Raw genomic sequence first — 11937 nt, 5'->3', positions numbered from 1 at the left:
TCGGACAAAAACTTCAAAAAATGATATTACCGGTCGAAGAAACATTTCAAACTAAGTACAGAATCAATCATTAGGATGTTTTTAACATATAGCTTCAATAAAGTTCCAACCGGAGTACTCCTTCTTGTCTTCGTGAGCAATGGAACGCAAGTGACTACCACGAGGAATAAACATGATCAGAAAATGGCTAATTGCCAGACTGATTCTGCTATCATTCACTCCCACAACATCATAGAAGTCTCATTATAATTTCTATTGATGGTTGACATCTAGCGGAACCCCTAGGCAGTGCAACATCATTCATATCTCAAGGGGATTTCATTGGGGACTGGTGAATACGTTCAAGCTCAGATTTCTGACTTCCTGTTTTGATTTCAACTCAGGATTTTGCCTGCCAATATGAATTCTGTTATACTCACAGACATCATTCAAACAGTTTTAGAAACTTTAGAGTGTTTTCTATCCAATACTAATAATAACATGCATATATTAGAAACTGAGACTAAGGAGTAGACGGTTTACTTTAGGCACCTTGTTCATCCAAGCTACCCAATACTGCCCCCCAGCCATAAAAAGTTAATGTGAAGGTGGATATAGGGAGATATGAGTCATTAATTGTGAAATGGTAGAGTAGGACACACTGCTCTCTCCTCTATCTACTCTATACACAGATGATAATGGCAATGTATCCCTGAGTGACAAGATGGCTCCCGATTGTGAAAGCTTTTTTTAGTTTTGGTTAATGACACCATGGCAGTGTCAGAATTTTCTCCCTTTCTCTTTTTTTTCCTTCACATTCTTGCTTTCTCTCTCTTCTCCAACACTTTATCTCTCTATCTTCATCTGTATCTCTTACTCACTTATTTCTGTGTCTCACACTTTCCCTTTCACTGCCTCTCTCACACTTTCTCTCTCTCCCATGCTCTCTCTCCCCTTCTCTCTCCTCTCTCTGAAGTGGGAGTGAGAATTGAACCTGGCTCCCTGCTGTGTTTTATCCCCAGAGGTGTTTTAAACTGGGACTCTTTTCAACATTCTCTTCAATAAGCTACTTATCTCTTTTCTTCTCTTCAAAAACTACACATGTTGCAGAAAACATGTCATATATCGAGCTTCTTCCAACTTTCAGACTTCCGATGTGTGCGTTTTGTTGCAGATTAGGTTTTGATACAGGAGTAGTTTATGGTGGTTAATGAGATATAGGAGAGACAAATTGCTCCGAACAAAAACGATTTGATCAAGGACGAGTTGTGAAATGTGACACCTTTAAAATATTAAAAACTTTTAAACACTGCTAATGTTCAATTAGAGGTCACCAAATGACGAAGCTACAGACATATCCAGAAAGATTCTGAAAATAATGTTGCTCTAACATTCCACTTTTCTTTTTGTCCCTGCCTTCCATAGAGGATGAGCTGCAGCTACCTTCTGTGCACCATCCTCCTGTTCGTAGCCGTCCTACTGGCCGTCACGGTAACCGGCACCATCCTCTTCATGAACCACAACCAGGCCCCGCCCATGTCCGACGGCCCTCCCCACATCTCCACCAATCAGGACGAGGCCAACGCCCTGGTCACCGTGGAAAGGGGCGATGGCTCGCGCATCAACATATTTATTGACCCCAACTGTCCTGACTACAATGGGAACTTCCTGCGCCTGGAGGGGGTGCAGACATCGCTGCTCCACTCGCTGACTGACCACGACGCTGACCTGAAGTCCGTCAAAGGTCAGGACCGGGCACTGCTGGTCAATCTAGCTGAAGAGGTGGCCAAACTGTCGGCCCACGCTGGTCAGCTGAAAATGGACTACGAGTCTCTGAGACGAGGCCAGGGGAGTTTGGGACAGGACCTGAACACACTGCAGACAGAGCAAGGACGTCTCATACAGGTGAGGTACTACACGCTACAGACATGTTGCCTAAAAATACTGAAACACACTCGACACTAGTCTGAGACAAGAGTCTCAGAGACGAGGACAGGGGAGTTTGGGACAGGACCTGAACACACTGCAGACAGAGCAACACTGTAAAATGAATCTAGTTGATTCAACTAATTATCATTTAGTCACTGGTTCCACAGCCTTTTTTAATTTACTAAACTTTTCAGTCAAAGTGTAACCTGAACTAAACATTTTACATTTTACTTGAGTAAATGTAGGTTAGGGACACACACATGTTCAATTACTGCTTTTAACATACAATATTTTCAACATGTTGTGTATGTTCATTTATACAGTAAATGTCCCTACCTGGGATTTGAATTCATAACCTTGTGGTTTATTACATTCCTATCTTTATTCCGCTCCACCGTGTCTGTGTCGATGACAGATTCCAACATGTATTCCTATACTTCAAAGTAAATCAAAGCTCTGCTAAAAGCACACTAAAAGTACACTCAATAAATACTGTAGTCAACAGACACTAATAAACAGCCCAAAACACACTCTGTGACACACTTGATTTGACACACGTATGCGCACCCTGACTAAACTACTCTGGGGCAGGACCTGAACACAGCAGGGCGGACTCATACAGTTAAGATACGACACAATACAGTGCAGGCAGGGTTTACAGTACTGGATATTTGTCTCTGTCTGAGGCTGCTTGACTGACAGGATGTATGAAAGGGCTCAGGAAGTGGGTTAGACAGAGTGAGTGTTGACTGACAGTCTATTTGGTCATTTGGGATGTAACCTGAGAGTGTGAGAAAATGTGTACTTGTCGAGCTGAAGAAACCTATTACCAAGCACTGGGAAAAGATAACTGACAAATGTTCCATATTTTCCATGGATTTGTTCAACTGGGCCTTCATTAAACTACACACAGAATCTACATGTTTTCACAAAGCTTTCCCTCCTGCACTTCTCCCCGTTCTCTCGCTTCTACCCTTCTCGTCTTATTCTCTCACAAAGCCATGATGACGCAAACTGAGTTCTACGTTCGCTACATACTTCAGCCATGGTTGAAGTCGTTTGTGGTGAAGTCAAAATGAGGGTTGTTGTGCAAAACAAAGTCATCAACGGTTAGATCATCTCTAACCAATCAGAGTATCAAAGCCTACGGCACATTTTCAAAACGCTGCTTTACCTCCGGGGCAAGGAGTTTGGGTAGCCAGGCAAACGATTCCCTTGCCACGCTCCCTTTCATTCTGTTCGCTACCCCTTTTCTGCTCATTCTCTCGTTAACACACAAAACAAGAGAGAATGGAAAAGAAAGTGAGGAAGAGAGGGGGAACAGAGAGGATTCTTCCTCCTGAGCAGCCGCTGCAGGAGCCAGTATATTGTGCTATTTAGGAAGTGAAACCAAGACATGGATTAGTGAGAAGCTTCCCGAACCTTTTAACGTTCTGTCCGTCTGGCTGTTCAAACAGAGCTGGAAAAGGGCCTTCTCTTTATCAAAGACCACGTTCAAACCAGACCAGGAACACCGAACACAGGCAGTGGATGGAGAAGGGGCGGGGGTTGGTGGGGATGGGGGGGTGATCAAAGCTGTGGTTAAAAAAAAGACACACAGGAGAGGGCTTTGCGTTGTGGAAGTATCGCTCCCAGTAAGCCATTTTATTTTAGGAGGAAGAGGGGCTGTGAGGGGAGGTAGTGAATGTCTGAGTCGACTCGGGGAAAAATCTGTCGATGTGCCATTGAGCAAGGTACTTAACCCTAATTGTGCATGTATGTTGCTCGGAGTAAGAGCGTCTGTTCTAATAGAGTGTCTGGTCCTGGTCAGTCCCTGGATGGGAGACCAGATGCTGCTGGAAGTGGCGTTGGAGGGCCAGTAGGAGGAACACTTTCCTCTGGTCTAAAAAATATCCCAATGCCCCAGGGACACTGCTCTGTGTAAGGTGCCGTCTTTTGGATGGGACGTTAAACGGGTGTCCTGCCTCTCTGAGGTCATTAAAGATCCCATGGAACTTATCGTAAGAGTAGGGGTGTTAACCCTGGTGTCCTGGCTAAATTCCCAATCTGGCCCTCAAACCATCACGGTCACCTAATAATCCGCAGTTTACAATTGGCTCATTCATCCCCCTCCTCTCCCCTGTAACAATTCCCCAGGTCGTTGCTGTTAATGAGAACATCCTCTCAGTCAACTTACCTGGAAAAATAGCGGATAAATAAAAATGTCAATAAATAATAAAATGTGAGCGTATTATATCTGTAAGCTAACAGAGCTGGGAGACTCCATCTTGTCATTTTCAGGGCCATCTTCTCATTTACACTAGCTAACCAAGGAATGGAAAAAGACCTACAGGAAGCGAAATGCAGATTCTTCCAGTGCTGCAAGACAATATGTTTCTATTAAAGTCGGAAAGTATTTATACCCCTTGAACCAGTGATTCCCAAACTCTGTCCTCGGGACCCCAAGGGGTGCAAGTTTTGGCCTTTGCCTTTAACACTAAACAGCTTATTCAAATGATCAAAGCTTGATGATTTGTTGATCATTTGAATCAGCTGTGTAGTTCTAAAGTAAAAACCAAAATGCGCACCCCTTGGGGTCCTGAGGGCCGAGTTTCGTGAACCTTGACTTATTTCACGTTCTTGTGTTGCAGCTTGAATTCAAAAGGGATTACATTTATATTTTTGTCTCACGCATCTACACAAAATACACCGTAATGTGGAAACCTAGTTTTTGAAATTTTACCAAATTTATTGAAAGGAAACACATAAATATCTCACTTACATAAGTATTCACACCCCGAGTCAACACTTTGTAGATGCACCTTTGGCGGCGAATACAGCGTTGTCTCTGGTTTTTGGATGTTTTTTCTGAGCCCTGATCATGAGGAGGCCCGAGAGATGATCATGATGGCGCCGACAGAGATGGTCGCCTCGCTTCAGGTCCTTAGGAAACTATTCAGAAATGTGTTTTTTTATTTGTTATTTCTTACATTGTTAGCCCAGAAAATCTCAAGTGTTATTATATACGGCCGGGAAGAACTATTGGATATAAAAGCAACGGCAACATACCAACATTACGAGCAGGAAAATGACTTTCCCAATGCGGATCCTTGTTCGGACCTCCACGCTGGACATGGGATCTTATCCCAGAGCCGACCCAAAACACTCTGGCTGCCGCAGGAGAGGCAGACGGAGTGGCCTACTGGTCAGACTTAGAAGGCAAGCACACCATTCAGCATACCATTCAGCATATTACGCTCTAGACAAAAAGAAAACCAGCCCCGTCGCAGACATCGAGTTCTTGCTCCTAGACAAATTAAACAACTTCTTTGCTCGCTTTGAGGACAATACAGTGCCACTGGCATGGCCCTCTACCAAAGCCTGTGGGCTCTCCTTCTCCATTGCCAACGTGAGTAAAACATTTAAACGTTGTGAGCGTACCAAGTAATTAGGCGTCACTCTAAAGCGGGAAGGTGGAATAAACGAGTCAGGAAAAAGGTTTTTCTGATTGAACACGGTTCTCTATTGAGAGTATTTTGTCAACAAAAACATTCAAACATAATCAATGAAAAATATTCCAAGGAAAAACACACATCTTCTTCTCCAGATGAAACAAGAACACAATAGGATAATCTTTAAACTACAACAAACATAAATCACGGTTTTGTCACCGTCTTAGTGGTTCCTTCAGCACAGCTTCTCTCTCTCGGTGGCCCTCTTCCAGAGATAGTTTCCCCTCTCTTTTATAGGGGAAGGAGAGTATCTCATTAGTACCGTCAGCTGTGCTTAATTGACTCTGGTTACCTTGTCTCCCAGGCTCTGTTGGGCAACTATCCATGAGCCCAGCCTGCCCTCTAGTGGTCCGTCCACATACCTTCCCCCCCAGGACCGAACCGGAGGGTCGGGCGCCAGACGCACCGTCTTGGTCGCGTCGGGACAGCGCGTCTGCATTCCCGTTCCTCGATCCGGCCCTGTGGATGACATGGAAAGAGAATGGTTGTAAAGACAAAAACCATCTGGCTATTCTGTTGTTATTGTTTCTCTTACCAGCCATCCACGTGAGGGGCGCATGGTCAGTAACTAATGCAAACCTCCGACCCAGTAGGTAGTACCGGAGATAATCGAGGGCCCACTTGATGGCTAAGGCCTCTTTCTCTACGGTCGCATACCTCTGTTCCCGATCGCTGAGTTTCCTACTAATGAAGAGAATCGGCTTCTCTGCTTCACCTTTACCCTGAGCTAGTACGGCCCCGAGCCCTGTATCCGAGGCGTCGACCTGCACAATGAACTCTTGTGAGAAGTCCGGAGCCTGTAGAACGGGATCAGAACACAGGCCATCTTTTAACAATTGAAAGGCCTCTTCCGTCTCGTCTTTCCACTCTACCTGGTTTGGCAGGTTTTTCCTGATGAGGTTTGTGAGGGGGTTGGCAATGGTTGCATATCCCGGGATAAAACGGCGATAATATCCTGTTATCCCTAAGAAGGCCCGAACGTCTCGCTTGGTCCGGGGTCGAGGCCAGTCACGAATTGCCCTGGTCTTCTCTGCCTGTGGGCGTATTTTCCCATTCCCACGGTGTACCCCAGGTATTCCGCTTCGGACAAACCCAGGCAGCATTTATTTGGATTGGCTGTCAACCCTGTGGCTTCCAAACTCACGAGCACCGCCCGTAATCGCAGGAGGTGACTATCCCAGTCCTCGCTGTGGATGACCACATCGTCTATGTGCGCCGCTGCATACTCTTGATGGGGCCGTAGAATGGCATCCATGAGGCGTTGGAAGGTTGCAGCGGCACCGTGCAGTCCGAAGGGCATCCTCACATACTGGAAAAGCCCCTCTGGAGTGGCGAAGGCAGTCTTTGGGCGATCCTCCGAGCCACCGGCACTTGCCAATATCCCTTCGTCAAATCCAGGGTAGTGATGAACTTGGCCTTTCCTAAGCGCTCCAAGAGTTCATCCACGCGGGCATGGGATACGCATCGAATGTAGAGATGGCATTCACGCCCCTAAAGTCGTTGCAGAGTCTCATACTACCATCGGATTTGGGGACCAGGACTATGGGACTGGACCACTCACTCGTCGAGGGCTCGATCACGCCCATCCTCAACATCTCCCTCACCTCTTTCTTAGCGATGACTCTGCGAGCCTCAGGAATCCTGTAAGGGCGGATATGCACCTTCTTGCCGGGTTCAGTGTGGATATGGTGGAACAGGACATCTGTTTGTCCTGGGAATGGAGAGAATATTCGACCGAAGTTCATAATCAGCTTGTCTAGCTGTCTTGACTGCTCCGGTAGGAGAGTTTGGCCACGGCGCACCTGTGGTAGAGCCTCCTCTTTTCCTTTGCCCTCCAGGGCCATCAAAGCCACCTCCTCCTCTCGTCCATGGTATGTCTTCAGCAGGTTTATGTGATAGATTTGGACCTTCTTCCTCCTGTCAGGTTGCTTGATGAGGTAATTGACCGGTGAGACCCTTTTCATTACCTCGTAGGGCCCCCTCCACTGCGCCAGCAAGCGATGTTCGGCCGTGGGCACAAGCACCATCACTTTCTCTCCCACGGTGAACTCACGGGGGTCGCAGACTTATCATAGGCCCGGCCTTGGGTCCTTTGGGCCTTCTCCATATGCTCCTTGACTATGGGCCACACTGCTGACAGGCGGTCTCTCATCAGGGTAACGTGTTCTATTGTGGATCGAAAGGGGCATGGTTGGGTCTCCCAGGTCTCCTTGGCTAAGTCGAGGATTCCTCGACAGGGTCTGCCATAGAGCAATTCAAACGGAGAGAATCCAGTGGATGCCTGGGGTACTTCTCGCAGGGCAAACATTAAGTGTGGGAGAAGCATGTCCCAGTTTTTCCCATCTCGGGACACCACCCTTCTCAACATGCTTTTATCGTTTTGTTCAGCGTTCACACAACCCGTCTGTTTGAGGGTGGAATATGCTTGTACGTATCTGTTGAACCTGATATAACCGACACAAGTCCTTCATCAACCGGGACATGAACGGGTTCCTTGATCAGTCAAGATAGTCTTGGGGAGGCCCACACGAGAGAACATCAGGAATAACTCCTTGGCAATTCCCTTTGACGACATGTTACGCAGGGGTATGGCCTCCGGGAACTTGGTAGCGTAATCTATAACCACTAGGATGTACTCGTGTCCTCTGGCGGATTTTGGGAGGGGTCCTACGAGGTCCATAGCTATGCGTTCAAAGGGAGTCTCTATGATGGGGAGAGGAATCAAAGGGTTACGTAGGTGTGGCCGTGGGGCTGTACGTTGACATTGATCACACGTCCTACAATACCTGGCCACATCCCGGGTGACCCGGGGCCAATAGAATCTCTGCATGATTCTGTCAATAGTCTTGTCTCGTGCCAGGTGTCCTCCTAGGACGTGGGAATGGGCTAACTGTAGAACTGTATCTCTGTATGGCCTAGGCACCATTAGTAATTCCTGGTTTTCCCCCCTTCGTCGTACGACCCAGTATAAGAGACCCCGCCTGATTGCATAGTAAGGAAGAGGGGGCTCACCTGATCCGTCGACGTTCCTCCCGTCGATCACCTTCACCTTCCTCATGGCCTCCCTTAGGTCTGGGTCTCTATGCTGCGAGGTGCCGAACTGTCCCTTTAATTCCTGGGGCAGGTCGACCTCGGTAGAGGGATGTGGAGGTTGTTCCACATCCCCATCAGGGGTGACCGAGGAGAATCCCTTCCAGGTTCCCTCCTCGGATGGAGCTTCAAATATATCCCTTAACGCCTGGTTGCTCCTTCCTTCCTGCGTTGTGTATAGCCCTTCACATGTGTCTTCATCGGTGGTTTCTTGGAATATCTGTCGTAAACGTTGGGTCGCTATTTCTTCCTCTGCTGCAGAGGACGAGGACGCGGCTACGTCTCCTTGTAGGACTACTACCTCGGGCTTGGATTTTCTCTTCTTTCCTGTCCCCCTTCTTCCCGTGCATAACGTCATCTGCCGAAGCTCCTTATATAAGGGACAGTCTCTCCCGATCAATAATGGCACCTTCAGCTGTGGCACTTTCCCGGCCCTGACTGTACACCTTCCTTTTGGAGTGAGAATAGGCAGATTCACAGTGGGGTAATAGTGGGTGTCTCCATGGATACAGGATACGGCTACTTTGTCTGGTAGCAGTGTTGCGGAGGTCACCATCCGCTCCTCTACTAACGTAACCATACTTCCCGAGTCGAGAATAGCTACCACATCTTGTCCTTCGACTTGCACCGGAATCTCTGAGGCTGGGGCTATCTCTGCTAACCAACAGTGTTGATCCTGCCCCCTCAAAACGGGATGTGTGGGGGTAGGCAGTGATGACTCCGTGACCATGGGCTCATCCTTGCTAGGACATTGTGGGGCATAATGGTTGGGAGACTGACATTTATAACACCGACCCTGCTGTGTGGTGGCTGACTTCTCCCACCTCCGGGAGGGCTTGGACGTTTCGGTGGCGAGCGCGCCGGGGTGAGTCGTGGTACGGGATTGCAAGACTCCTTCCGTTCCTCCTTGTCACTTTTTAACAACTCCCCTGTAGACCGATATGTTTCCACCGCCTGGGCTATGTCGTCGGCTGACAACGGGTTGGCTTGCCCCACAACCCTTTGTAAGTCACTGGGTAATTCTCTCAATATCTTGTCCACTACGAGTCTCTATCACATGTCCTACTCCCTTTCCAGGTTCTAGCCACTGTTTCGTCAGTCGTATTAAGGCGAAGATCTGGGCACGGACGGGTTGATCAGCTGTATAGGTCCATTGATGGAACTTTACAGCCCTATCTCTGGCAGTCAGCTGGTACCGGGACAGGATCTCGGTTTTTAGTCGCCCATAGTCCGCAGCTTCGTGGGAATCCAGGTCAAAATAGGCTTCCTGAGCCACCCCGGTCAAAAGAGGGGCTAATGCGCTCGCCCATTCTGTGGGCGGCCACTCTTCCAAGGTGGCCGTCCTTTCGAAGGTCATGAGGAAGGCCTCAATATCATCCTCCTTGGAGAGACGAGGTAAGATGGCGTGAGCAGCCGCTCTTGGCTTAACTCTAGGTTCTTCTAGTCGGTTCAGCTGTTGTTGCAGGAGTTCTATGGTTGTCCGCTGTGCCGTGATCAATTGTTGTAGTAGGGCGTTATCCATTGTTCTTGAATGGTTCCTCCGGGTCTACTGGAAGAATCTTGATTTACTCACTTATCCTTGTGTCACTCGTCCACCTAATGCCCGCATCCTCCACCAATGTGAGCGTACCAAGTAATTAGGCGTCACTCTAAAGCGGGAAGGTGGAATAAACGAGTCAGGAAAAAGGTTTTTCTGATTGAACACGGTTCTCTATTGAGAGTATTTTGTCAACAAAAACATTCAAACATAATCAATGAAAAATATTCCAAGGAAAAACACACATCTTCTTCTCCAGATGAAACAAGAACACAATAGGATAATCTTTAAACTACAACAAACATAAATCACGGTTTTGTCACCGTCTTAGTGGTTCCTTCAGCACAGCTTCTCTCTCTCGGTGGCCCTCTTCCAGAGATAGTTTCCCCTCTCTTTTATAGGGGAAGGAGAGTATCTCATTAGTACCGTCAGCTGTGCTTAATTGACTCTGGTTACCTTGTCTCCCAGGCTCTGTTGGGCAACTATCCATGAGCCCAGCCTGCCCTCTAGTGGTCCGTCCACAACGTGTTAACCCTTGCAAGGCTGCGCGTCTTCAGAGCATGCGCAGACTAGCTGGCTGGTGTGTTTACGGACATATTCAATCAATCCCTATCCAGTCTGTTGTGCCCACATGCTTCAAGATGGCCACCATTGTTCCTGTTCCCAAGAAAGCTAAGGTAACTGAACTAAATGACTATCGCCCCATAGCACTCACTTCGGTCATCATGAGGTGCTTTGAGAGACTTGTCAAGGATGATATCACCTCCACCCTACCTGATACCCTAGACCCTCTCCAATTTACTTACCACCCCAATAGGTCCACAGACGACACATTCGCCATCACACTGCACACTGTCCTATCCCATCTGGACAAGAGGGATACCTATAAGAATGCTGTTCATTGAATACCGCTCAGAATTTAACACCATAGTACCCTCCGAACTTGTACCCTCCGAGCTTGAGTCCCTGGGTCTCGACCCCGCCCTGTGCAGCTGGGTCCTGGACTTTCTGACCGGCAGCCCCCAGGTGGTGGAGGTAGGAAACAACATCTCCACACCGCTGATCCTCAACACTGGGGCCCCACAAGGTTGCATTCTCAGCCCTCTCCTGTACTCCCTGTTCACTCATGACTACGTGGCCATGCAGGCCTCCAACTCAATCATCAAGTTTGCAGATGACACCAGAGTGATAGGCTTGATTACGAACAACGATGAGATGGCCTACAGGGAGGAGGTGAGGGCCCTTGGAGTGTGGTGTCAGGAAAATAACCTCTCACTCAACGTCAACAAAATGAAGGAGATGATCGTGGACTTCAGAAAACAGCAGAGGGAGCATTCCACCATCCACATCGACGGGACAGTAGTGGAGAAGGTGTAGAGTGTTAAGTTCCTCGGCGTACACATCATGGACAAACTGAAATAGTCTCCATCCACTGCCTGTTCACCCCCGCTATCATCCAGAAGGCGAGGTCAGTACAAAGCTGGGACTGAGATACAGAAAAGCAACTTCTATCTCAAGGCCATCAGACTGTTAAACAGCCATCACTAACATAGAGTGGCTGCTGCCAACAAACAGACTCAAATCACTGGCCACCTTAATCATTTGAATAAATGGATTTGATAAAGCTATCACTAGTAACACTTTAAATAAAGCCACTTTATTAATAATGTCTACATATCCTACATTACTCATCTCCTATGCATATACTGTATTCAATACTATCTACTGCCTCTTGCCTATGCCGCACGGCCATCGCTCATTCATATATTTATATGTACATGTTCTTATTCATCCCTTTACATTTGTGTGTAAGGTAGTCCTTGTGAAAGTTTTAGTTTACTTGTTAGATATTACTGCACTGTTGGAACTAGAAGCACACGCATTTCACATTAACATCTGCTAACCGTGTGT

General features: G+C 47.5%; 1 protein-coding gene across 1 annotated transcript in view; it reads left to right on the top strand.

Moving 5' to 3' along the window:
- Nucleotides 1-1407: 1407 nt before the first annotated feature.
- Nucleotides 1408-11937, top strand: part of LOC115101072 (fibrinogen C domain-containing protein 1-like) — a 185309-nt gene continuing 174779 nt past the window's right edge. Inside the window, exon 1 of the mRNA XM_029620253.2 lies at nucleotides 1408-1884. Coding sequence (XP_029476113.2) covers nucleotides 1408-1884 — 477 coding nt within the window. The remainder of the gene's footprint in view (nucleotides 1885-11937) is intronic.

This window comes from Oncorhynchus nerka, linkage group LG19 (genome assembly GCF_034236695.1).
Source record: "Oncorhynchus nerka isolate Pitt River linkage group LG19, Oner_Uvic_2.0, whole genome shotgun sequence".
NCBI classification, from domain to species: Eukaryota; Metazoa; Chordata; class Actinopteri; order Salmoniformes; family Salmonidae; genus Oncorhynchus; species Oncorhynchus nerka.
This window is presented reverse-complemented; position numbering and strand designations above follow the sequence as displayed.